At 48.9% G+C, this 27,332-nt stretch overlaps 2 protein-coding genes across 2 annotated transcripts; both read left to right on the forward strand.

Moving 5' to 3' along the window:
* The first annotated feature begins 884 nt into the window (after nt 1-884).
* Nucleotides 885-5,533, forward strand: LOC140913797 (membrane-spanning 4-domains subfamily A member 4A-like). The gene is made up of 7 exons (XM_073350594.1): nt 885-960; nt 1,373-1,490; nt 2,063-2,173; nt 2,772-2,828; nt 2,942-3,091; nt 4,582-4,704; nt 5,104-5,533. The coding sequence occupies exons 2-7, from the start codon at nt 1,431-1,433 to the stop codon at nt 5,149-5,151; spliced, it is 549 nt and encodes a 182-aa protein (XP_073206695.1). The 5' UTR covers nt 885-960; nt 1,373-1,430; the 3' UTR covers nt 5,152-5,533.
* A 9,387-nt stretch (nt 5,534-14,920) lies between these two features.
* On the forward strand, nt 14,921-20,862 carry LOC140913798 (membrane-spanning 4-domains subfamily A member 4A-like). The gene is made up of 8 exons (XM_073350595.1): nt 14,921-14,999; nt 17,178-17,301; nt 17,607-17,717; nt 18,175-18,231; nt 18,899-19,054; nt 19,455-19,577; nt 19,952-20,073; nt 20,797-20,862. The coding sequence occupies exons 2-7, from the start codon at nt 17,242-17,244 to the stop codon at nt 20,036-20,038; spliced, it is 594 nt and encodes a 197-aa protein (XP_073206696.1). The 5' UTR covers nt 14,921-14,999; nt 17,178-17,241; the 3' UTR covers nt 20,039-20,073; nt 20,797-20,862.
* Nucleotides 20,863-27,332: the final 6,470 nt, after the last annotated feature.

Raw genomic sequence — 27,332 nt, forward strand, 5'->3', positions numbered from 1 at the left:
TTGGAAGGGCATAGAGAAATGTTGCTGTCTATTGGGAAGTGAGGAGGCTGCTTGGGGCCAGAGTGTTTGTCTACCTGGGAGATGTGTTGGGTGAGGGCAGATGCAGAAAACAGCCTTGTGATTAGGCTGAGTGTGTGTGTGTGTGGGGGGGGCTGTGGCATGGGAACAATGCCAGCCCCTGCCCCCTCAGTAGATAATTATTACCCTGCGTGTGACTGCCTGAAAAACTGTCCCAGAGGGGTGAAGGCTGTGTGTGGGGAGAAGGATACCTGCCTTGGTGGGAAGACAGAGTGTTGTGTGGGTTCAATTGGGAGAGCTAGGGATGGGGTGGGGGGAGATGTGTGTACATCCTGGAGGAGATTGGGGCTGGGGGCAGCTCTCCAGGAATGGCTGGTGGTTGTGATAATCTCTCCCTGAGGGCCGAAGGGTAGTGGAGTGGGTGGGGGAGAGGGGTAATCTCCCTGTCGTGGCCATCTTGGTGTACGTCTCTTTTCCTGGTGGCCCTTCCCAACATATTCACGTTTCCAGAACGGCAGATCCCCTCAACCACCCTGCAGCCACTCATTCCCATCCCCTGGAGCCACCCAGCCCCACAGGCAGCTGCATGGCTTGGCCCCCAGATGGGCCATGCCCCTTGGCTCCTGAGGCACTGTGACCTTCCCTGGGCTGGATGGGAGCTGACAGGCCCCTTCCCGCCTCCGGCTCCCCACGCAGGGGGAGAGCAGGAGCACAGTGACTGTGCAGGGCAGCCTGTGCTGAGTTGTGCTGAAAGCTCCTTCTCTGTGCTAAGCATCCGGCAGCCCCACAGGAGGTTGGGACACTTCCTGGCAGGCCTCCAAGGAGACACAAGGGATCAGATCAGTCTGGGGGGAGCAGCAGGAGAACCAGGCATAAAGCTGGTGATTGGAACCCACACTGTGAGCCTGGAGCCCACCTCAGTGTCAGGACAGAGAGACCCAGGTGAGTGTGGAGAGGGAGGTGTGTGTGTGTGTTGGGGGCATCAATGGGGAGGGCAGTAGATGGGATGAGGGGTTTGGGGGCTGGATCACTAAAAGAAGGGGTGACTGGCCTCAGGGGGGTGAAGGACCCCCTGGGACAGGACAGGACCCCTGGCCCTCATTCCCCCTGACCAGAGGAGTCTCTCATCCTGGGACACCTAAATCTGTGCCCCTATCATAGTCCCCTCTGCTTCCAACTTGTCTCCTAGCTAGAGACCAGCCTGTTCGCCCTCCCTTGGGGCTTTACCAACAGGGACCAGGCAGATACTCCTGGGGTGCCTCTCTCATAAGGGGGCTGCATTGGCTGGGGTGGGGGAGATGTGTCTGCTCCATGTCCTCCTCAGATTGACATTACCCCATTACCCCCTTCACAGGCTCGTTTGCAGGAGTCCACTCGGGGATTGTTCCGTGTCACCACGCCCGGGGGCCACCATGCCAGAGCTGGAATCCCTGCAACACAGCTTCCTCGGGGTGCAGCCCAGAGTCTTTGGGGTGAGGCCTTTCCCAGGGGGAGACAGAGCTGGGGCTTCCCTCCCATGTCTCCTGCCTTGGTCTCCTTGATGTTCCCTCAACCAACAGCTGGGGCAGAGCTCCCAGACCTGGCTCTGTGGGCAGTGGGGACCCAGCTCTTTTGCCATCCCTTAGAGATGAGGGTGGCGCCCTGGGGGATGTGGAGAAGGTGGGTGGGGATCCAGCAGTGCCACTACCTGCTCTGGGAATAAGGAGAGGCCAGGCTTCTCCCAGGCCTGCTCCTCTGCTGCCAGGATTCCAATCACCCACCTAAGGGTCCTGAGTAGCCCTATGGGCTCTGCACTGGCCCATAGGGCTACTTGGGATCCCTTCTGATAAGGCTTGAAACTCAGAAGAGTGGGGGCAAGCAAATGCCCATGTGGTTTATCAGCACCCCGCCCACCCCAGCCCTGATGCCTGGCTCAGCAAGGCTGGCTTGTGCTCCCTGCATTCCAAGGGATGGCATCCCTGCACGCTGGTATCTGACTGGCACCCGTAGTGACTGTGATGCTCCCAGCCCCCTTGCCAATGGCTGTAGCATCTCTCATTGCCAGGCGGTGCTAGTGGTGGTGGGGCTGCTGCAGGTGGCCTTTGGAACCCTCTTCGCCATCGACAACTGCGCTTACGCGGATAGTGTCGGCATCCACTTCTTCCCAGGAATCCTGGTAAGAGAATGAGTTGTCTCAAAAAGAACAGGAGGACTTGTGGCACCTTAGAGACTAACCAATTTATTAGAGCATGAGCTTTCATGGGCTACAGCCCACTTCATCAGATGCATAGAATGGAACATATAGTAAGAATATATATATATATATATATATATATATATATATATATATATATATATATATATACACACAGAGAAGGTGGAAGTTGCCATACAAACTGTAAGAGGCTAATTAATTAAGATGAGCTATTATCAGCAGGAGAAAAAAACTTTTGTAGTGATAATCAAGATGGCCCATTTAGACAGTGAACAAGAAGGTGTGAGGATACTTAACTTAGGGAAATAGATTCAATATGTTGTCTCAGCTGCCCCTGCTGGCCCACCCACACACCCTTCAGTGCCCTTCAATCCTGACCTATAGCCCCCCTGCCCTGGGCTCCCCACATGCAGAACTCTGGTGCCTCTCAATCCCAGTCCTGCACCTCCTGCAGCTCTGCGGAGGCCCTGCAGTGCCAGCCCTGCTTTCCTAGTGCTGAGTACCCGTCACTCCCACAAAGCCCTGACTGTTACTCCTTGTGCTCTGACTCTTTCCCTAGTTATTCTTGGCTGGCATCATTGCCATTGCTGCTGACAGAGCACCTAGCATGGCCCTGGTGAGTGATCAATCCTGTTCCTCTGTATCTCTTTCTTTCTCCTTCCCCGCGCCACTCCCTTAGGCACCATGTTGATCCATAGCAGCATTGCCCATAGTTCTGCTGTCTTCCAGGTGAAGGCCTGTCTGGTGATCCAGATTATTGCTGCAACTGTTGTCATGGTGATCAACTTCCTCTACATGAGGGACCTGCTCTCCTATCTCAGTTTTGCCTGTGACCTCCAGGACCAACTCCAGAACTGCCGTGTGCACGATCAGATCCTGGTGGGTTCCCCCCCCCGATCCCGTGTCTAGCCCTGCCTTGTTGTGGGAGGCCATTGACTGTTTTCTGGGGGAGATATATGATCCTGGGGGATTCAGTCTCCATCTTCTTTTATGCCTGGGCTTCCACTCCACCCCCTCAGTTGCTATAGATCTGAAGGCCAGGGTGGACTATTGTGATCATCTACTCTGACCACCCGCATAGCATGGGCCAGAGAATGTCATGTCTTAGGTTTTTCTCTCACCCCATTACTGTAGTATCTGAACACCTTACATGCTTTAATGTATGGATCCTGGGAGACAGAGCTGTGCTATTATCTCCATCTTACAGATGGGAAAGGCAAACTCTCACCACGCCTAAATACTCATGAGGATCTGGGCCTAAGTGACTTGCCGTAGATCACACAGGACATGGATGTCAGAGCCAGGGATGGTTGGACCACCCTTCCTCTCCCAATAATTGGACTTTACCCAATAATTTCTGCCCAGCTGAACCCAATACCTTGTGGGTTGAATTGCAGCACCTATCTTAGAGATCTAGTCTCAATTTAAGAATTCCAACTGGATTTCAGCCAATGGGAAGCCGTCGCAGTGGTCCAGTGTTCCAAGATAGGAGCCCACCACCACTAAAGCCCCCACTGGATATCTTTGGGGAATTCTGAGGGTTTTGTTTTTTCAAAATCCTGCTCAATTCTCCTTTTCCTCCCACCCCACCCCAGTTTGTATTGGAAAATCTGTGGGATAGTCCCTCGATTCCCCCTGACATGAATAGGATGGTTGGTGTTTGTATTGGAGGTTACTAGAAATCAAGTTGACTTTTATTTGTCTGATCATTCTGAGTTTTCAAACAATTCTACTGACTTTATGCAATGTGCCTCTGAAGCTGCATGTCTAAATTAGTGCAATCTGGGACTCAGGGGAGCTGGATTGAAGAAACCTTATGGTTAAGGCACTGATCTGGAAGCCAGGAGTTCTGGGTTGAGTTCCTCAGTCTGCCACAAACTTTCTGTATGACCTTGGACAAGTCACTTCATCTCTCATTGTCTCAGTTCCCCATCTATAAAATGGGGATAACAGTCCTTCTGGTCTCCCAGCTTTTGCCTGTCATGACTATTTAGACTGTAAGATCTCTGGGACACAGATCATCTCTTACAATCTACTCTTAGGACAATGGGATCCCAAGCTTATAGGTCCTACTGTAATATTAAATTATAATCGTAGTCTGGTAAAGTGCCCGGCACATATTAGGTGCTGCATAACTAATAAATGAATGATGACTATTAAATATTCACACAGTGTAGAATTTCTATGGTGTACATTTCCTATAGTCCCTGGCATCACTTACAAGGGGGCTGGATGAATATTGCAGCAGTATAAGCGACCATCCTCCACAGACTGCCTGTGGGGATGGATGTAGTTGTACACTCTAGTTTCTATGCTGGTTTCCAGGGATATGTCTGTCTGTAACTCTCTGTCCCTGGTCTGTTCTCTAGATCTACTGCACGGGCATGCGGGGCATTGCACTGTTCACAGCGACTCTGGGGTTGTGCCTCACTGTTTCTCTGGCAGCGTTTGGATGCAAAGCTGTCTGTTACCAGAACTCTGAAGATGATGTGGTAATTAAACAGCAGCTGAATAGGGGAGAAGGGGAAGAGAGAGAGAATAGGAAAATGGGATTTTTATTTTAACAAAATAGCTATAACTACAGACACATACAGCTCCAGTTTCAGCTTTGTCTGTCTTGCTGACTGCAGGTTATGCGTTGCTGGAACTTTATACAGCACGGATACCTAGTGGCTGAGTAATACAGTATACATAAATTATATCATTACACAGACGGTGGGTGAGAATGGAGGAAGGACTGGGGTGAAGTTCCCAGGTACATTGCCTTTTCATAGCAGGGCAATCAGGATAGGTGGGTGCTGGGAGGAAGCAGGATGGCGGCCTGGGGATTGGGTTTCATCACTGCTGTACTTATGGATTATTCAGCACGCTATGTTTCATTTCTTTTCCAGCCCATTGTTGTCCTTAGCTCTCATGAGGTAAAAGCAGATCCTGAGTGAGAGGGGCCCTCTTCATGCCACCAGCCTGAGTGACATCATCAGACAGCTCCCCCAATGGAGATCCCAGTGGTTTCCCTGCCCTGAGCAAGTGCTGCTTCACTTGTGAGCAATAACCCATGGCAAGGGGAGGGGCCAAGTACCCAAGCACTGCAGGATGCTGTGCCAAGGGGCAAAGCCAGGCAGACCTTCTCCTTAGTAGAGATTGGCAGATTTCCCACCTTCCCCTGCCACAGTGACCATTCCCAATGGCTTCTCCACCCAGCTGGCAAACGGCCTGGATTCTCCCCTGGTCAATAAATGGCCTCTATTTCCTCACCTGGGTACAATTAAAAACTGTACCCAGCTAGGCAAAAATACAGTCCACTGGCCAAACAGATCAGAACACTTCCATGCCCCTAGGCCACTCAGCTCCAAAGGAGTGAGAAAGGATGGGGTTATCCACCAGAACAAAGCCACTGGGCCATTTGCAGCCCTGGCCTAGGGAGAATCCCCAACATTGACTCCAAAGGGAGTCTGCACCCATTTACACCCGGACTGAATTTGACCTGTTTTGTCACCACGTTACATGATGGTACATTATCCCCCAATGGGACCTGTTAATATAGGGCAGTACCATCAAAAGTGGGTGTATGCAGGGATAATAGAGCTGCTGGTGCTTGGTGAGTGTGTCTTCAGGGACAGACATGGGCATCAACTTGACCTGGGTTATTGCTGATCTAAAATGTCTCTTGCTTTCATTTTTTAAACAAATTAAACATTTAATTAAATCCCAGAGTTCCTTCTATTTCTGGTGTATCAGAAAAATGATCTTCCATGAATGCAGTGCTTCCCATCCTGATGGATGCCAGAGTCCTGACTTCAGAATGGTTCTATACACTAGAGCTGAGCAATCATTGGAATTTCCATCCCATAGGAAGTTCTGACATTTAGATGCTTGTTTCCATCTAAATCAGGACAAAATATTAATTCTTCACTGAACACAAAGTTCTGAAAATTTTTAATTCAGAAATGTCTAAACATTCCTTTTGCCATTTGCTATTGAAATGTTTTGAGATACTTCAGTATTTACAGCATATACCTTAGCTGCTGTAGTGCCTCATGGGAGTTATAGTTTGGAAGCATGATGCCCTCCATCTTCTTTATGGGCTTTGTTCTCTTGCTGGACTACATTTTCCATTATGCATCATGCAGCTTGGTTAGAGGGGAGGCTGAGTGGCATCATCTTTGAAAACTCATGGTGATCGGGGGAGGTCCCAGACGACTGGAAAAAGGCTAATGTAGTGCCCATCATTAAAAAAGGGAAGAAGGAGGATCCTGGGAACTACAGGCCAGTCAGCCTCACCTCAGTCCCTGGAAAAATCATGGAGCAGGTCCTCAAGGAATCAATTCTGAAGCACTTAGAGGAGAGGATAGTGATCAGGAACAGTCAGCATGGATTCACCAAGGGCAAGTGATGACTTGGCCTGACTAATCTAATTGCCTTCTGTGATGAGATAACTGGCTCTGTGAATGAGGGGAAAGCAGTGGACGTGTTGTTCCTTGACTTTAGCAAAGCTTTTGACATGGTCTCCCACAGTATTCTTGCCAGCAAGTTAAAGTATGGACTGGATGAATGGACTATAAAGTGGATAGAAAGCTGTTTAGATTGTCAGGCTTAACGGGTAGTGATCAATGGCTCCATGTCTAGTTGGCAGCCGGTATCAAGCGGAGTGCCCCAAGGGTCAGTCCTGGGGCCGGTTTTGTCCAATATCTTTATTAATGATCTGGAGGATGGTGTGGATTGCACGCTCTGCAAGTTTGCAGATGATGATAAACTGGGAGGAGAGGTAGATACGCTGGAGGGTAGGGATAGGATACAGAGGGCCCTAGACAAATTAGAGGATTGGGCCAAAAGAAATCTGATGAGGTTCAACAAGGACAAGTGCAGAGTCCTGCACTTAGGATGGAAGAATCCCATGCACCGCTGCAGACTAGAGACAGAATGGCTAGGCAACAGTTCTGCAGAAAAGGACCTAGGGGTTACAGTGGACGAGAAGCTGGATATGAGTCAACAGTGTGTCCTTGTTGCCAAGAAGGCCAATGGCATTTTGGGATGTATAAGTAGAGGCATTGCCAGCAGAGCGAGGGATGTGATCGTTCCCCTTTGTTCGACATTGGTGAGGCCTCATCTGGAATACCATGTCCAGTTTTGGGCCCCACACTACAAGAAGGATGTGAAAAAATTGGAAAACATCCAGCGGAGGGCAACAAAAATGATTAGGGGGCTGGAGCACATGACTTATGAGGAGAGGCTGAGGGAACTGGGATTGTTTAGTCTGCGGAAGAGAAGAATGAGGGGGGATTTGATAGCTGCTTTCAACTACCTGAAAGGGGGTTCTAAAGAGGATGGATCTAGACTGTTCTCAGTGGTCATTCTCTTTAGTCCTGCCGACAGTCGTATTTTACCGTCTTCTGGCGAGCAGCCAGGAGATGAGAATGGCTAGCAGTCCTACTGCACCGTCTGCTGCGAGCCAAGTTGTAAAAGACAGATGGAGTGGATCAAAACAAGAAATAGACCATATTTGTTTTGTACTCATTTGCTCCCCCTCCCTTCCTCCCTCCATGAAATCAACGGCCGACAATTGTTTTGGTGAGGTCTGTCAGGGGCACCTTGAAAAATTTAATGGAGATTCAGTCCTGCCTGGAATACGAGAGGGCGGGATAGCCCAGTGGGTTGAACATTGGCCTACTAAACCCAGGGTTTTGAGTTCAAGCCTTGAGGGGGCCATTCTGGGTGACAGTTTTTTTGTTTCTCCTTGATGTAAAGCCACCCCCTTTGTTGATTTTCATTCCCTGTAAGCCAACCCTGTAAGCCATGTCGTCGGTCGCCCCTCCCTCCGTCAGAGCAACGGCAGACAATCGTTCTGCGCCTTTTTCCTTGAAGATGCTATACCACGGTAAACATGGAGCCCACTCAGATCACTTTGGCAATTAGGAGCACATTAAACACCATGCGCATTATCCAGCAGTATATGCAGCACCAGAACCTGCCAAACCACAACTGAGCGAGTAGGCAATGTCAGCGTGGAGACGAGAGTGATGAGGACACGGACACAGACTTCTCTCAAAACAAGGGCTCTGGCATTGTGGGCATCATAGTGCTAATGGGGAAGGTTCATGCCATGGAATGCTGACTCTGGGCCTGGGAAACAAGCACAGACTGGTGGGACTGCATAGTGTTGCAGGTCTGGGACGATTCCCAGTAGCTGCAAAAATTTTGTGTGCGTAAGGGCACTTTCATGGAACTTTGTGACTTGCTTTCCCCTGCCCTGAAGCACCAGAATACCAAGATGAGAGCAGCCCTCACAGTTGACAAGCGAGTGGCAATAGTCCTGTGGAGGCTTGCAATGCCGGACAGCTACTGGTCAGTTGGGAATCAATTTGGAGTGGGCAAATCTACTGTAGGGGTTGCTGTGATGCAAGTAGCCAACTCAATCAAAGATCTGCTGATATCAAGGGTAGCGAGTCTGGGAAATGTGCAGGCCATAGTGGATGGATTTGCTGCAATGGGATTCCATAACTGAGGTGGGGCCATAGACGGAACCCATATCCCTATCTTGGAACTGGAGCACCAAGGCAGCGAGTACATAAACCAAAAGGGGTACTTTTCTATGGTGCTGCAAGCACTGGTGGATCACAAGGGACGTTTCACCAGCATCAGCGTGGGATGGCCGGGAAAGGTACATGGTGCTCGCATCTTCAGGAACTCTGATCTGTTTCAAAAGCTGCAGGAAGGGACTTTCTTCCCAGACCAGAAAATAACCATTGCAGATGTTGAAATGCCTGTAGTTCTCCTTGGGGACCCAGCCTACCCCTTAATGCCATGGCTCATGAAGCCATACACAGGCAGCCTGGACAGTAGTCAGAAGCTGTTCAACTACAGGCTGAGCAAGTGCAGAATGGTGGTAGAATGTGCATTTGGATGTTTAAAAGCGCGCTGGCGCAGTTTACTGACTCGGTTAGACCTCAGTGACACCAATATTCCCATTGTTATTGCTGCTTGTTGTGCGCTCCACAATATCTGTGAGTGTAAGGCGGAGACGTTTATGGCAGGGTGGGAGGTTGAGCTAAATCGCCTGGCAGCTGGTTACGCGCAGCCAGACACCAGGGCAGTTAGAAGAGCACAGGAGGGTGCAGTGCGCATCAGAGAAGCTTTGAAAACCAGGTTCATGACTGGCCAGGCTATGGTGTGAAAGTTCTGTTTGTTTCTCCTTGATGATCCCCCCCGCCCCCGTTGGTTCACTCTACTTCCAATTAAGCTAACCCCCCCCCCCTTCGATCACCACTTGCAGAGGCAATAAAGTCATTGTTGCTTCACATTCATGCGTTCTTTATTAATTCATCACACAAATAGGGGAATAACTGCCAAGGTAGCCCGGGAGGGGTGGTGGAGAAGGGAAGCACCGGGTGGGGATGGAGGAGGGAAGGAGAAGGCCACAGAGCACTTTAAAACTTATTGATTGCCAGCCTTCTGTTGCTTTGGCAATCCTCTGGGGTGGAGTGGCTGGGTGGCAGGAGACCCCCACCGTGTTCTTGGGCGTCTGGATAAGGAGGCTATGGAACTTGGGGAGGAGGGCGGTTGGTTACACAGGAGCTGTCGCGGTGGTCTGTGCTCCAGCTGCCTTTTCTGGAGCTCAACCATACGCTGGAGCATATTAGTTTGACCCTCCAGCAGCATCAGCATTGAATGCTGCCTCCTCTCATCACGCTGCCGCCACCTATCATCTTCAGCCCGCCACTTCTGCTTGCATTCATTTTGTGCTTTCCTGCACTATGACATTGTCTGCCTCCATGCATTCGTCTGTGCTTTGTCAGTGTGGGAGGACAGCATAAGGTCAGAGAACATTTCATCGCGAGTGCGTTTTTTTCGCCTACTAATCTTCGCTAGCCTCTGGGAAGGAGAAGATCCTGTGATCCTTGAAACACATGCATCAGGTGGAGGGAAAAAAAGGGACAGTGGTGTTTAAAAAGACATATTTTATAGAATAATGGGTACACTCTTTCTTTCACGGTAAACCTTGCTGTTAACATTACATACTAGCACATGTGCTTTCATTACAAAGTCACATTTTGCCTCCCCCCACCGCATGGCTAACCCCTCCCTCCTCTTCCTTCCCCCCACTGTATGGCTAACAGCAGGGAACATTTCAGTTCAGCCAGAGGCAAACAGCCCAGCAGGAACGGGCACCTCTGAATGTCCCCTTAAGAAAAACACCCTATTTCAACCAGGTGACCATGAATGATATTACTCTCCTAAGGATAACATAGGAGTAAAATGTCCTACCATGGTGGATGGAATAAGGCTGCCCTCCCCAGAAACCTTTTGCAAAGGCTTTGGGAGTACATCCAGGAGAGCTTTATGGAGATGTCACTGGAGGATTTCCCCTCCATCCCCAGACATGTTAACAGACTTTTCCAGTAGCTATACTGGCCGTGAATTCCAGGGCAAATTAATCATGAAACATGCTTGCTTTTAAACCATGTATACTATTTAAAAAGGTACACTCACCAGAGGTCCCTTCTCCACCTGGTGGGTTCGGGGGGTACTGGCTCCAGGTCCAGGGTGAGAAACAGTTCCTGGCTGTCAGAAAAACCAGTTTCTCCGCTTGCTTGCTGTGAGCTATCTACAACCTCATCATCATCATCTTCCTTGTCCCTAAAACCTGCTTCCATGTTGTCTCCATCTCCATTGATGGAGTCAAAGCACAGGGTTGGGGTAGTGGTGGCTGAACCCCCTAAAATGGCATGCAGCTCATCATAGAAGCCAAATGTTTGGGGCTCTGACCCGGTGCGGCCGTTTGCCTCTCTGGTTTTCTGGTAGGCTTGCCTCAGCTCCTTAAGTTTCACATGGCACTGCTTTGGGTTCCTGTTATGGCCTCTATCCTTCATGCCCTGGGAGATTTTGGCAAATGTTTTGGCATTTCGAAAACTGGAATGTAGTTCTGATAGCATGGATTCCTCTCCCCATAGAGTGATCAGATCCCGTACCTCCCGTTCGGTCCATGCTGGAGCTCTTTTGCGATTCTGGGACTCCATCATAGTCACCCCTGCTGATGAGCTCTGCACTCACCTGCAGCTTGCCACGCTGGCCAAACAGGAAATGAGATTCAAAAGTTCGTGGGCCTCTTCCTGTCTACCTGGCCAGTGCATCTGAGTTGAGAGTGCTGTCCAGAGTGGTCACAATGGAGCATTCTGGGATAGCTCCCCGAGGCCAATACTGGCGAATTGCGTCCACACTACCCCAAATTTGACCAGACAAGGCCAATTTCAGCGCTAATCCCCTTGTCAGGGGGTGGAGTAAAGAAATAGATTTTAAGAGCCCTTTAAGTAAAAAGAAAGGGCTTCGTCATGTGGACGGGTGCAGGGTTAAATCGATTTAACGCTGCTAAATTCGACCTCAACTCCTAGTGTAGACCAGGGCTTAGTCCTGTTTCTAAGAAGACTAGATCAAAGCAAACTAACCAATCAATGCCTGGAAGCTGACACTATTTTTTGTTGCATGAACACAGCATGAAATGTTTTTTTTAAAACCGAGATTGGGCTATCACTGATACAATCTTGTCATGGTAAAATTAAGCATCTGTACCAATAGCATATTACAGATGCTGAGTTTTGCATTCAGTCAGGAAGTGCCAGAGATTTAGGCCTTGGCTACACTTGCAAGTTAGAGTGCATTAAATCAGCCCCAGGCGCCCTAACTCTTGAGGTGTCCACAATGGCAAGGCACTTAGAGTGCCTGGATTCTGCAGCTGGAGCGCATCTGGTAATCCACCTACATGACAAGCATAGAGCTTTCTGTGCCCAGGCTGGAGCACCGGGGTATTAGTATGGTGATGTGTTGCATTTCTGTGCTGTGATTGGCCTCCGGAAATGTCCCATAATCCACTGAAGTCAAGTGACCACTCTGGTCATTGTTTTGAACATGGTACAGAACCAACTCCCACAGGGGATCACTCCAAAACCTTCCTCCTCAGAAAAGCTTTTCCAGCTGTGAAGGGATAAATACCCCATCTTGGCTTTGAAAGGGTTAATTGGCATGAGGATAATTAACTCATCTACCTGCCCCTGTAGGCCTAATTAAAGATGGAGCCCAGCTGGAGAAGAAGCTGCAAAGTGGTGACTATAAAGAAAGGAAGCACAGATTAGGAGGAGGCTGCTGGGGCAGAGGGAAAGAATGTCCAGTCCCTCTCTGGGGATGGGTGACTAGGGAGATGAGGAAGGTCAAGGGGGAAGCCCAGGGGGAGAGTGAGGTAGCACTGGCATCCTTTTCTGAGTAGAGAAGTCGGGTAAGAGGCTGGCAGAGGCAGGCTGTGGTGGTGAGCCCTGATAATAGGGCAGGCTCTGAACGTCCAGGGAGAGAACCCTGGAGCATTTCAACAGAGGAAGAGACACAAGGTCAAGCCTAGGGAGGGCAGAAGCGGGTTTACATTTGTCTTTTGGTTTGGGATTTTGGTGGGGGAGGGTCCTGAGAGAAGGGTGAACTTCAAGAGGTGGGCGTGTTATGCTTATAAGAAGCACATGGAATCTTTTTAAAGGGGATAAGGTAATATGCCACATTTATTGAGAGTACAATTTAAGCATTGAAATCAGCATATGCTTCCACGCACACTCCAAAAGATTCTGCAGCTGGATCTTAAAGTTACCAGTCCTTGGGGTTGCTCGGTCAGTTCCAGTGGCCAGCTGAAACTGCACACAAGGGAGGGAAGCTGGGCCTCTGTCGAATGTGTTCGAAGCTCTGATGTTGATGCAGAACGAACCCAAAGTCCCATAGCAATACACACTTCTTTTATAGTGATAAGTTCCCATACAAGTCTATCGACCTTGCTGTGTCATACCGGAACTGTCAATCACGAGGTATTCAAAGTTGCTCTTAATTAGTATTATTTTGAGTTGTTACCGGGAGGTTCTGCAGCTGTTTCTTATCTCGTCCCTTTGGCTCAACTCCTTACCTCCTCCTTGGAGTGTGTGCCTTTGCTTGAGGGTCGTCAATCTGCCATCTGGGTGATTGATAATAAAGATGGTGCCTCTTGACTCCTCCACTCCCTTCTTGACCATCCAGCCTAGTTGTCCTTTCTCAGTTAATTACCATACATTCTTCACTCACACCAAACAGTAAATAAGGCAATTACAGCCATAAAACTCCTATCCTTCTAAGAACAAATGTTAACAAAATCAGCAAAGAATAAACTCAGAACAATTTCTTTTTACTAATTCAAGGCTACAATTTCTTCTTACTAATTCAAAGCTAGCAAAATGGAGTATATGGCAAAATAAGCAAAATGGAGTACAATTTTACTTTAGACAATTTCTTCCCATTAGGCTTTTGGCCTACGGGGGCAGGAGAAGGCCTGGAAAAGAGGCTACTCTAGGAAGAACTCCAGGCAGGTAGCAACAAGGAGCCTGAGGGAGCAGACCTTGGGAGGATGAAGGTTGTGTGACATGCCTTGACATTAGAGGGTAAGGAGTTTTGAGAGCTCTGACATAAGGACCATGGGGCCCACAGCAAACTCAAGGAGTGGGAATATTAGTTTTTGGACTTTGTTAAACGTGACCTCATTGAGTTGTGAGAAGATATGAACCACAGTGGGACTGAAGCAACCATGGACATGGGGTGCTAGAAACAAAAGACCTGCTACACCATGCCCACCCATGAGGGGGTGCACCTGCTGTGAGTCAAGTCTTGTACACTGACATAAGAATGACGCTTGTCCAACAATCAACCCCACCCCCACCTCAAGCAGAGTTTGGACCCTCTCAAGCGAGCAGTGCCAAATTCTGTTTCTCTCTGGCCATGTGATGGGAACTTGCCAATCCTGGTGATGATGCAGAACCCAATAGGCTCTGTGCCAGCTCAGGTCGGCCAGTGGGCCTCACATGGCAGGAGTGAGGTTAAAGCCTAACCCATCAGTGGGAGTATGTAGCAGGCATATGTGCTTTTGGGAAGTGGGGGTTACACCCCTACAAAATCTGTGGCTGGAAAGGGCTTTGCAGTAGAGCCCTGTGAATAATCTATTTTGTGGGGTACCAAAATGTTGCGGGCGGGGGATTCACTTTTCATTGAACCACAACAAAAATAATTTCAACATTTTTGGCAAATCATAAAGTCAAGAAAAATATCATTTAGAGTTGAGTGGAAAGTTTCATATAACCAATGTTGTTTCATCTTTGAGCTATTATTTTTTAAGGGTTTCTTAATTTTTTAAAAAGGAGACCAGTTCAGTTTTAAATGAAAAGGTGTGTTGAATCAATAAGTCTGGTTTTGAAAATGTCAATTTGAAACCTTTCAATTTTTGTTCGGAAATTTTTAGGGTTTTTTCCCCCTCTGATTTGGAGAATTCAACACAAATTTGCAAAATATTTCAGTTGATCTGAATCTGCATTTTTCACCGGAAGAAGGTTCAGGCCAAATATTTCACCTCACTCTCCTTTCCAGGAGAGGGAAAACTGCCCCTGCATTGGGTCTAAGGCCGGAGGAAGTCTCCTGAAGGAGGAATGGGCGAGATGGGGACTGTGGATGGGTCACTCCCCTGACTCCTGGGGGAGACTGATGTGCTAAGTATCTACAGATCCTTGAGCGAGGATGGGGGTGGGGAAGCAGACCAAGCCCGATGTTGAAAGTCCCTTGTTTGCGGTAAGCATCTGGCAGCCCTGTGGGAGGTTGGGACATTTCCTGGAAGGGGTGTCCTGGCTGTAATGTGACAAGGAGGATCGGATTGGTCTGGCAGGGGAGTGGCAGGAGAAACAGGCGCAGAGCTGGTGAATAGCACTCACGCCGAGAGCCCACCCCGTGCTGAGATAGAGCAACACAGGTGAGCGCCAGGGGGAGATGCAGGTCCCAGGCAGGGCTGGGTGTGTGAGGGGACAATGATGAGGGCAGTGAATGGGATGAGGGGTTTGGGGCTGGATCACTTGCAGGAGAGGTGGCTGGCCTGAGTAGGGTGAAGGACCCTCTGGGGCAGGACAGGATCCCTGGCCAGAGGAGTCTCCCACCCTGGGAACCCAAAATCTGTGTCCTTATCTGTTTCCTTATCCTCTGCTTCCCACTTGCTTCCTAGCTAGAGACTAGGCCTGTTCCCCCATCCCTTGGGGCTTCCCCCACAGGGACCAGGCTGATCCTCCCAGGGGTGCCTCTCTAAGGAGGGGCTGCACTGGCTGGGGACAGAGAGACTGAAAGAGAGAGAATGGATGAATTCAAAGGGGGAAATACAGAGGGATAGAGAGGGTGGAAAAGTGAGAGAGACGAGGCGAGGGAGACAGGCTCTTAATGGGGTCAGGACATGGAACTCCGTTAGCAGGCCATGGGAGTGATGCTGTCACTAAATGGGTTGCACGGAGGTGGTATAAGATCTCCAATTGCTCTCAGGTTTCTGGCTTGCTCTCAGGTTTTCATGGATTCCTAGATTTAAAGGCCAGAAGGGACTGTTAGATCATCTGGTCTGACCACCTGTGTGGCACAGGCCACAGAATGTCACTCAGTTACACCTCTGTGGAGCTCAGTAACTTGTGTTTGGCTGAAGCTTCTTCCAGAACAGCCTCCAGGTTGGATTTGAAGCCATCAAGAGATGGAGAATCCACCATTTCCCTTGGCAGCTTGTTCCATTGGTTAATCACCTGCACTGTTAAAAATGTGTGCCTTGTGTTGTCTCTGTATGACCAATAACACGAATAAACTCTGGTACTACAGATCTATTGTCTGGCACTCTTTGCCAAATAGTTTGCAGAACAACATTATTTGCAGGAACTGCTTGAAATTCCTTCAATTTCTGTTTGGCAATAGGCAAAGTAAAAGCTAATCAGATGTAGTGCAACATCAGCTTCCTCTGAACTTACTCCTTCATCATGCAACATGTAGACTCTGGATAAAGTGTCAGCAATTACTAATTCTTTCCCTGGTCTGTATCCAACTTCCAGTTGATATTTCTGGAGTATTAGCAACCACCTTTGAATCCTTGATGGAGTACTATGAAAAGGTTTTCTGAAAATGGCCTCAAGACACTTGTGGTTGCAGCCTTTTCATCTGCATGTCAGCACATTCAAGGGTTAAACTCACTCGCACAGAGTCAGACACAATACCACACGCAATGGGGTCTCTACTGAGTGAGTCACACAGTTCTCCACATTTGGAGGATTGTGCTGCCAGTTTTCCATCAGTCGCACGCTAGTCTATATTTTCCCCATCTGTCTGACTTCTAGTGAAACCTGTGTTCCAGTCTCATACGGGATATTTCTTGGCAGTGGACAGTATGCCTCAAACTTCCTGTTTAAGACCTGATTTTTTTTTTAATCTACTGCATCATCAAATAGAAAAGCGTTAAATATGTCTCTCATTTCTTCACCTGCCACAGGAAGAAGTAATGCTGTTTGCAGCCACTCATCTTTTTGTCTGTGCCTCTCCCAGTGCCGTACAGCTTTGCTTCCATTTTCTCCAGTTTTCTGCTGCATTTCCTTCAAATGCAAACTTTCCTGGAGGCTTTAGTTGGTCCAGTGTTTTCCAGATTCATTCTCCTCTAGTCTTACTTTCAGTTTTGTTCTGACACCATGTAATAGCTGTTGCCAACTTGCTGTTATAACACCAGAAAAGACACCAGAGAGTAACAGTAAACACTTTCCTGAGTTTGTGGCTGAGAAATGTACAGATAAGTGTTGCTGGCTCGGCTCCAAATACGGCTCCCTGCATAATGATTTCCCCCATACAACATTATGGGTAACTGGTTACTCCAAAGTCTCTGCTATCATTACATGCCCTGTGTACGTTTTGTGCATGTTAGGCTGCTGAGCTGCCATAAGCAAGTCAGGCTCTTGTACCAGATATGGACTGGCTGCAGAGCCTTTCTCCCAGAGACGTCTTTGCTGTAAAATCCTTTCATGCACTGCCAGGAATGGCTTAACTAAGGTATATTCCACACGGCAACGCCTAGCAGAGGAACGGTATAATACAGTTTTGCATTCCAGTGCACCCCATGACCCAGTCCCTGTTGCACCCACAGGGCTGTCTTTCCTGCTCCAGAGCCTGTGAGGAGTTTGGTCTATATCAAGAGGCTGGGTTCTGTCATGTCGGAAGCAGGACCCCTGATGCAGCGGTTCCTCCAGGGGCAGCCCAGAGTCTTGGGGGTGAGCAACGTGCATGGAGGGTGGCTGAGGGCTGGAGAGTCTCTCTCTCTCTCGCACGTGCGCACACACACACACACACACACACAAAGCTGTTGCCCCATCTCACAGCTCATCCCCTTGTTGCTCCAGCCTCACGCTCTCTGCCAGCCCTGCACAGCACCTGGGGTCTTTGGGATCCTCTTGTCAGACAGACCCCGCTGCCTGTTAGCCAGTGACTGGACACGGCGCCTGTCTCTGCCCCCTGCTGGTTGTCCTGCCCCCGCACAGAGCCATATGCTGATGGCAGGTTTGTTTCCCGTTTGCAGGCCCTCTTGCTGTTGGTGGGGCTGCTGCAGATGGCCTTTGGTGTCCTCTTGGCCATTTCCCCCTGCGTCTATAGGGATGAGCTGCACGTCCACTTTTACTCAGCAGTGCTGGTAAAGGGGTAGCTTTGGGGGGAGGGATAGCTCAGTGGTTTGAGCATTGGCATGCTAAATCCAGAGTTGTGAGTTCAGTCCTTGAGGGGGCCATTTAGGGATCTGGGGAAAAAATTGGGGATTGGTCCTGCTTTGAGCAGGGGGTTGGACTAGATGACCTCCTGAGGTCCCTTCCAACCCTGATATTCTATGAATGACACATTGCCTAAGCCTCCATGCCCAGCTCTGCCGGTGCCTCTCAGTCCTGACCCCCAACCCCTGCTATCTCACTCCTGGGTTCTCTCCCTACCCCCAGCCCTGCTGATGTCCCCCAACCCACAGCCTTCTTGCTATACCAGCCATGGGTTCCCCCCACCCACACTTCTGCCAATACCCCTAACCTGCAGCCTCCTGCTATCCCAGTCCCTCCCCACCCCAGCTCTGCCGATGCTCCTGATTATTTTCTTTTCCTTTCCAGTTGCTCTTGGCCGGCATCATCACTCTGGCTGCAGACACAGCCCACAGCCTGGCTCTGGTGAGTAACCTCTTGATAAAGCCTGGCCCAGGGCTGCATCAGGGCTTGGTCACATCCCTCCTCATTCCTCTCCCCAGACAAGCGACCCTCCTAAGAGGGACTGTACCCTCTGGGCCAGTTGGGGCTATAAGGCCCAAGGTAGCTGTGCCTTGCACTGGGGAATTCTGTCAGAGGGCGAGGTGGGGAGAAGAGGAGGAAGCCACTGGTGAGGGATGGGCCAGGAGCAGTGGCTGAGGTGAACCACATTTGTAGTGGTGCTCTTAGGGGCAGCTGGGGTACCCAAGGCCCAGCTGCATGAAGGGGACATAGAGCCATAGGCATATCCAGGGGACAGAGCCAGGACATGGGGCAGCCCTGGGGAAGAAAGAGGTGATCCTGGCCCAGTCCTCAGGAGAGGCAAGGCAGAGCTAGTTGGGAGGGAAGGGCAAGTCAGGACAGGAGGCCAAGCCCATATGTCAGTGTGAGATGGATCCAGAGAGGGGCTGTGCTAGGAGGTGATCTCTTGATGGGGCAGCTCCCCTCTGTACACTGGAAGGACTCTAGGGGAGCACGCTGGGGTTTAGGACTACAGCCGTTATCTGTCCAGGAGCATTGGCAGTCCCCCATTCCTACTCTCCAGCACCCTGGTGCTTCCTAGCAGCGACAACCATTTCCCTTCATCTTCCAGGTAAAAGCCTGCCTGGTCATCGACATCATCTGCACGGTGGTGGTGGGCGTGATCAACTTATTCTACCTGGTGGACTTGGTGTACGATCCCCATAATCGGTACATCCGGTGTCCTTCCAGCAACAGGTTGCACTGCAGGCGGCTGTACCAGGTCTTGGTGGGTGCCTCCTCCTTGGAGAGCTATAGAAGAGCAATGGTGGGGCAGCCAGCTGGCTGTGATCGGGGGATGGGACGAGGGATGGGAGTTGGAGGAGGGGATATATCTCCTGAGGAACTCAGGCCTGGGCTTCATTTCTCTGTCCCCCTGGGAACTGTCTCTTGGGGTAGGTGGGGGATTCATTAATTCCTGGAATTCCTCCTCCTGTTGACGGCTTCTTGGAGCTTGACCCACTGGAACTGGACAGGACATGAGAATAGACTGCAGGGAACACTCCTTCCCATTCCTACCAGGGGATGGACAACGGAAACAAACAGGGCTGTCCGGTCATTAGTTCCTCTGATCTGTGCTGAGTCCAGGGGCTTGTCTGTGATTCCCCATCTCCTGCTCTGTTTCCCAGCACTATTGCACAGGCATGCGGGTCATCATCCTGATCTTAACTTCGCTGGGGTTCTTTGTTTCCATTGCCCTGGCAGCCTTCGGGTGCAAAGCAGTGTGTCGCCAGAACTCTGCCGATGATGTGGTAACTACCCCGCTGCTTCTGGGAGATCTGGGGAGGAGTGGGGTTAACACAGAGAGCTGGGGGAAAAGGGATGGAAGGAAAGTAGGGATGGACCCTGGGGGGATAAGCAGAGATGGCGAGAGCATGGGAGACAGGCAGAGGGTGGCTGAGTAGAGAAGGGGAGCAAAGGGGTAAGACTGAGAGGCAGATGGGAGCAGATGCTCCATGGGGTGTCTATGAAGTGTTTATGTCTGTGCCTGGATAAGGGCAGGGAGATACTAAAGAAATGAACAGACAGGCCAGGGAGCAGCTGCCCATGGCTAGGAGGTGATCGGCCAGGGCTACCCCTACTGAGCCATCACTGCTCACCCCATGACTTTGTGTTTTGCTCCCAGCCAGTCGCTACCCTGACAAATCTGCCTGCTTCCCATGAGGCCACCGCGGAGCCAGAGCCTGTGGTGTCAGAGGGACCCACAGCATGAGTGTCCCCTGGTGGAGAGACCGACAGCCCCCCTCAGTGAGCAGCTACCCCGTGCCCCTCAGTGAGAGGCGTTTCTGTTTCACCCTCTCTGCTTTCCCTCCATCAATCCCCCTTGTGGAAAACCCCTGCTAACTGCCATTGTGTGTTGTTGCTGCTCACATGTCCCCTGCTGAGCTGCCGCACCATTGCGCCACGGCACAAGCACCCCCCAAAATCTATTAATGTCCTGCAAGCCAAGGGCCTGTCCTGCAAAATCCTGGATGGGGAGAGGATGGCATAGCACCATCTGATGGGCCCTGCAGCTAGCTAACAGGAAGTGGGCTAGAGAGCAGCCCAGAGCCTGGCACATGTTATGGATTCCCTCAACCAAGCTCTGAACCCAGCTTCATCCATGATGTGTAATTGTTATCTGAAAGCATCTCCCTGAAACCTGGAACTCTCTGATTCATGGAACCATAGATTCTAAGGCCAGAAGGCACCGTTAAATCATCTACTCTGACCTTCTGTATAACACTGGTCAGTGCATGTCACTCAGTTACCCCTGCACTGCACCTGATAACTTGTGTTCAGCTGAAGCCTCTTCCACAAAGGCATCAGTCTTGATCTGAAACCATCAAGAGATGGAGAATCCATCATTTCCCTTGGTAGTCTGTTAATCGTATGCACCATTAGAAATTTGTGCCTAATTTCTAATTTAATTTGTCTGGCTTCAGCTTTCAGCCATCGGTTCTCATTATGCCTTTCTCTGCTCGATTACAGAGTCCTGGTATTTGATCTTCCACAAGAAGTCTACCAGGGGCATCTCCTCCTGCTTTAATGAGTAGGTCTATCAGCGAAGCTGCAGGCATGGATCATGACATGCATTATTGCTCCAAGGAAATGGCTTTGCGGCTGATTGAGGTGTGCTGCCGTTCCCCGTAGGATGGTTTCTTAACATGTAGAACACCCCCTTCTTCAAAAAAATAAATAATCCAGTTTCACCTTGCTCGTGGTTTGGTTGGTTTGTTTGTCTCTGTGATGAGGTTTACAGACCCCACAGGAGTCAGGAAAGGATTAATCGGAGCCCAGTCAGCCCTGCCCTGTGACACCTGTGCAGGTGTCAGTCTTTGAGGGAAGAGCTAAAAAGGAAGAACCCAGCTCTGTTGCTGCCTGGCTGGCTAAGAGAGCAGATCTGACATGCTCACTGAGAAAGAGAGAAGGCTGGTGGAGGCCAGGAAGAGGGGGAGACTGCTGCTTAGTGCAGCCTCCCTGTGGGAAGGGAAGAGTTTTTGTTTCTTTGTGTTCAGTTTGGACTTTGGTTGCCCTGGAAGTGGTGGAACATTGATGTGACCTAGCTAGGGCTGCGTCACGTCAGCCCGGAAGGGGTTGAAGGCTGGGTGGATCAGCTGAAGGCCTGGAAGAAAACAGAGGCCGAGCTACTGTGGTGCTGGTGGTCTATGCTGTGAGGGCGTGCGGCCACAGTCTCCTAAAATCTCTCACTGCTGAATGAAAACATGGAGTGTTAGCCCATCAGCTCCAGTCACCTGCCCTGCTGGTATCCCCGCTGTGAGGGGATACTCATAGGAGACATTGCATCTTTCTCCTACTGGGGAGAGGTGGTGCCCTACAGGGACAGCAGGAAAAAGGGCAGAGAAGTCTTAGACACCCACATATAAGACGGAACCAGGTAGAGTTGGTGGAATTACTAGTGTGAGTAGAGAGGGGTGAAAGGTTTTGGCCAAAACTTTTTATCCACAACCTTTTTTTTCCTGGTGAAAAATGGAGATTCACTAAAAAACAACAGGTGAATTCATGTCCATGTTGCCAAATTGTTTGGAAATTGTTGGAAATAAACCTAAAAAAATTCCAACCCCCCTCCCAATTTTGTTTACACATTTTCAAAACTAAACTTGGGAGGGGAGGGGGTCCAAAATAAATTTTTGTTTCAAAATTTCCTTTAAAAAATTTAAAATGGGTGGGATTAAAACAAAACATTTTATTTTGTCAAAACATGCGTTGTTTTTTTTTAACTTTTGACTTGCCAAAAATGTCATTTTCTTTTCAATCCAAACCAAACTTTTTTAGACTTTCCTGCACCCCCAGGAATTGCCAGTGAACTGAAAAACCTGTTATTTGCACAATTCTGTTTGTGGGTAAATTATCAGATGGACTGATTTCAGAGTAGCAGCCGTGTTAGTCTGTATCCGCAAAAAGAAAAGGAGTACTTGTGGCACCTTAGAAACTAACAAATTTATTTGAGCATAAGCTTTCGTGAGCTACAGCTCACTTCATCGGATGCATGCAGTGGAAAATACAGTAGGGGGATTTTATATACACAGAGAACATGAAACAATGGGTGTTACCATACACACTGTAACGAGAGTGATCAGGTAAGGTGAGCTATTACCAGCAGGAGAGAAAAAGAACCTTTTGTAGTGGTAATCAAGGTGGGGCATTTCCAGCAGTTGACAAGAACATGTGACCCTCTACATTAACATTCCACACAAAGATGGACTACAAGCCATCAGGAGCAGTATCCCCGATAATGTCACAGCAAACCTGGTGGCTGAACTTTGTGACTTTGTCCTCACCCATAACTATTTCACTTTTGGTACAATGTATACCTTCAAATCAGCGGCACTGCTATGGGTACCTGCACGGCCCCACAGTATGCCAACATTTTTATGGCTGACTTAGAACAACTCTTCCTCAGCTCTTGTCCCCTAATGCCCCTATCCACTTGCGCTACATTGATGACATCTTCATCATCTGGACCCATGGAAAAGAAGCCCTTGAGGAATTCCACCATGATTTCAACAATTTCCATCCCACCATCAACCTCAGCCTGGACCAGTCCACACAAGAGATCCACTTCCTGGACACTACAGTGCTAATAAGCGATGATCACATAAACACTACCCTATACCGGAAACCTACTGACCCCTATACTTACCTACTTGCCTTCAGCTTTCATCCAGACCACACTACATGATCCATTGTCTACAGCCAACCCCTAAAATACAACCGCATTTGCTCCAACCCCTCATATAGAGAAAAACACCTACAAGATCTCTATCAAGCATTCTTACAACTACAATACCCACCTGCTGAAGTGAAGACACAGATTGACAGAGCCAGAAGAGTAGCCAGAAGTTACCTACTACAGGACAGGCCCAACAAAGAAAATAACAGAACGCCACTAGCCATCACCTTCAGCCCCCAACTAAAACCTCTCCAACGCATCATCAAGGATCTACAACGTATCCTGAAGGATGACCCATCACTCTCACAGATCTTGGGAGGCAGGCCAGTCCTTGCTTACAGACAGGCCCCCAACCTGAAGCAAATACTCATCAGCAACCACATACCACACAACAAAAACACTAACCCAGGAACCTATCCTTGCAACAAAGTCTGTTGCCAACTGTGTCCATATATCTATTCAGGGGACACCGTCATTGGGCCTAATCACATCAGCCACACGATCAGAGGCTCGTTCACCTGCACATCTACCAATGTGATATACGCCATCATGTGCCAGCAATGCCCCTCTGCCATGTACATTGGCCAAACTGGACAGTCTCTACGTAAAAGAATAAATGGACACAAATCAGATGTCAAGAATTATAACATTAAAAAACCAGTGGGAGAACACTTCAATCTCTCGGGTCACTCAATTACAGACCTAAAAGTCGCAATATTACAACAAAAAAACTTCAAAAACAGACTCCAACGAGAGACTGCTGAATTGGAATTAATTTGCAAACTGGACACCATTAAATTAGACTTGAATAAAGACTGGGAGTGGATGTGTCATTACACAAAGTAAAACTATTTCCCCATGTTTATTTTTCCCCCTCACACGCTCTTGTCAACTGCTGGAAATGGCCCACCTTGATTACCATTTTAAAAGGTTTTTTTTCTCTCCTGCTGGTAATAGCTCACCTTACCTGATCACTCTCATTACAGTGTGTATGGTAACACCCATTGTTTCATGTTCTCTGTGTATATAAAATCCCCCCACTGTATTTTCCACTGCATGCATCCGATGAAGTGAGCTGTAGCTCACGAAAGCTTATGCTCAAATAAATTTGTTAGTCTCTAAGGTGCCACAAGTCCTCCTTTTCTTTTTGCAGATGGACTGAGTCATTCTCCCTGGTGGGGAGCATGTGTGATTTTTTTCCTCACAAGTTTGTTCTTTGCAGCTGCCTGCAGAGATTTCAGTTTATGGGGTTGTTCACTTTGCGCTGTTGTGCTGTGTGATTAGTCACCTCAGTCAGGTGGTATTGCTGCTGGTCCTTGACTGGATGGGTAAAACCTTTGAAGCAGGAGAATAACCAGTAACAGAGAGCAATAACTTATCTCTGTAATTAATTCTAATTTGGGCTAAAATTTGTGAAGCTATCAGGACTTGCAGCTGCTTTCCCGAATAAAATGATGGCCTCCAAATACTTATGTGCAACGAAGAACATGACTGCAGCAGTGTCTTTGCTCTCTGCATAACACTAAGAATAGCAGGAATCAGCACGGGCACAGCTGAGTTCCAGATAACTATGTTTACTAACACATAAGGCCTATATATATATATATATATATATATATATATATATATATATATATATATGGTCTGTTGAGTTCTGGTGGCTTCTCCCATAGAAGACATTGAGGTTCACTAGATGACTCCAAACTATTTAAAGGGATGTTATCCCATTCCTATACACTACAAACCCATAAACTGTGGCAGAGCAGGCTTGCCGTGTTTATTTGCAAACCATATATTTAATAAACTTCCAGGATTGTCACTCGGAAGCCTGTTGAGCCAGCGTGAAGTGATGGAAGTGGCTACAAGCGTGGCTGAGAGCTCTTTTTGATCAGAATATTACCAGCTTGATTCATCACTGGGATTCACCATCTGTTACCGTCCAATTTTTTAAGTTCTCAGCCAGTAAATTACAGCCTGGGCTTTCAGCTAGTGTTATATACTTAATTAAGTGATAAAGAGTCAAGAAGGTTCCAAGAAAAATACTTAGAGACAGATCCTCAGCTGCTGTCAATTGTTATAGCTCTGTTGGCTTGAGGTCAATGCGCTATGACAAGTGACACCACTGGGGTGTCATTTAAGAAAAACTCATAGGGGAGAGGAGGCAATAGATGAGTAATGAATGCGCACCAGCATGGTGAAGGTTTGAGAGCTGCGTGACTACATCACATTGCAATCAACTGCATTCTGTACTGCTAGATCAGAAAAGAACAGTGTTTGAAAAACTGCACTTCTTCTATATGTTTGTGAAGAAAAGTTTATGATTGATTATATAGCTTGGGAAATGCAATCATCTTATGTGTGATTATGTTATTTCCTGCAAAGTCAGAGCGGGGAGAGGGCAAAAATGGAGCACATAGACCTAAGAAAAGTCTGGCGGGGGGGCGGTGGGCAAGGCAAACCACAATCTGGAGGGGGCAACTGCCCTCCTTGCCCTGTAGCAAATGACATCTCTTGACACCACATGAGGATTTGTCCCTTAGTGAAAGCTGACGTGCAGTAGATCCAGGGGAGGAGTGAGGACCCAGCTGGAACACTGTTTGTTTCATAACTGACACAATGTACCGTCAATTCTTTGAATTCGCTTTGTTGTTGTCAAGTCTGCGTGTTTGTGTTTTGACGTAGCGGAAACCACCGCAGCCAGCTGCAAAGCTCAGGTTTTTTCAATTTGTGAAGCATATTAAGAGCAGGAAAACCATCACCCGAGCTGATTGCTCACAGCAAGACCCAGGGGAGGTCAGTACAGCCCCCTTGTCTCCACAGGACATATGGGCTTTTACAGGGTTCAAGGCCAACTCATCAAATATCCCAAATAGAGACAGATCTCGCTGGGGAAGGGATTAAGTTATCTGGTCTATGGTAAACCACAGGAAGGAGTGTACCACAGCCAAACTAAAGCCATGAAGCACAGCTACTGAAGCCATCGACTCCAGTGGAGTAGCACTGATTTACACCAGCGGGGGATCTGGCCCATAGACAATTAGAACCAGATCCATTCAAATCCATGGGTGCTAGAGGTGTAAAACCTTTGAGGATCTGAGCCTTTGGGCTAGATTTTCAAAGTGCTTAGCCTGCCCCTGGCTCTCTCTTTTATCAGTGGGAGCTGTGGGGGGTGCTCAGTACTTCTGATTCATGCCCCGCCTCGTATTTATTCATCTGTCCATGTCTATCACTTGGCTAGGGTGCTAGGGTGGAGTTGGCTCAGGGCTGCAGGAGGTAATATGGTCACAGGTTTCTGAGTGGGACCTAACATATTTTAAAGCAAAGCCTCTTTACAAGGGCAGGTGACCGTTAGACTGATACATGGATGCAGCTTCTATAAAGAGCTCTGTAGAACCACTAGGCCCTGTGAAGCTACCGTTCCCTTTAGCTCAGCACGTGACTGTCTGCGGTTTCCATTGGTGGGATTTATCTCTGGTGGGACTGTGGCTTGCAGAGACAATTATTACAATGTCTAGAGCATCGCAGCTCTACAATCCACCCCCACAGGTCAGAAATCATCAGACGGGGAGTGCTGCTACCTGGGTCCAGGCTGCAGAAGACTGGGCTTGTGAGGGATGGACCAGTCAATGGGGAAATCTCTTGCTGGTGAAACTGCTTAGAAATCTTCATGGGCATCTGCATAGAAACTGGACATGCAGCTCCCACAGGCCAATCTAGACACCAGTTAGTTGGGGTTGGTCCTGCTTTGAGCAGGCGGTTGGACTAGATGACCTCCTGAGGTCCCTTCCAACCCTGATATTCTATGATTCTATGATTCTTCTACCAGGTGGCAGGGAAAGTCCAATGGCTGAGGAAGGTTAACCCTCCATGATGGCCACTCAGAACAGCCATTGTGAAAGCCAGTGGCAGCAGATACAGGGAATACAAAAAGGCCTCACTGGACCCAGCAACTACACTCATACCACGGGATGCTGGTGACTTCCTCATCTAGGTCATGTAACCCTCACCCAGCCCACTGCTGCCCTGGCAACTGATTGATGGGCAAGGACCAACCCAGCCAATCATGACTCTTGGACAACTTTCTCAGGGGCCACCAGCGGCTGGCTGAAAGCCAGTTGAGTGCGCAGCAATCCGACCCCTCCAGCCTATCGGAGTGTGGGCAGCAGCATTCTCGCCACACCCTGATCAACAGCCACTGCGCTAAAGAAGCCTTTGTTGGCCGTGTCGTGGGAATGGCTGGATGGAGATGGCTCCAACCAAATGGGAAGCAGCAACAGATAAACTCAGGGTACCTGCCTGCAAAGAGCCACTGACTGTATTTGTTAGTCTCTAA

Source organism: Lepidochelys kempii, chromosome 6 (genome assembly GCF_965140265.1).
Source record: "Lepidochelys kempii isolate rLepKem1 chromosome 6, rLepKem1.hap2, whole genome shotgun sequence".
Lineage (NCBI taxonomy): Eukaryota > Metazoa > Chordata > Testudines > Cheloniidae > Lepidochelys > Lepidochelys kempii.

Excerpts from the sequence above, each read along its gene's own strand:
- LOC140913798 (XM_073350595.1), top strand. The coding sequence starts at position 17,242 with ATGTCGGAAGCAGGACCCCTGATGCAGCGGTTCCTCCAGGGGCAGCCC. Across the intron at positions 17,718-18,174 it reads ACTTTTACTCAGCAGTGCTG|TTGCTCTTGGCCGGCATCAT; the intron begins GTAAAGGGGTAG and ends TTTCCTTTCCAG. Across the intron at positions 18,232-18,898 it reads CAGCCCACAGCCTGGCTCTG|GTAAAAGCCTGCCTGGTCAT; the intron begins GTGAGTAACCTC and ends TTCATCTTCCAG.
- LOC140913797 (XM_073350594.1), top strand. The coding sequence starts at position 1,431 with ATGCCAGAGCTGGAATCCCTGCAACACAGCTTCCTCGGGGTGCAGCCC. Across the intron at positions 2,174-2,771 it reads ACTTCTTCCCAGGAATCCTG|TTATTCTTGGCTGGCATCAT; the intron begins GTAAGAGAATGA and ends CTCTTTCCCTAG. Across the intron at positions 3,092-4,581 it reads GTGTGCACGATCAGATCCTG|ATCTACTGCACGGGCATGCG; the intron begins GTGGGTTCCCCC and ends TCTGTTCTCTAG.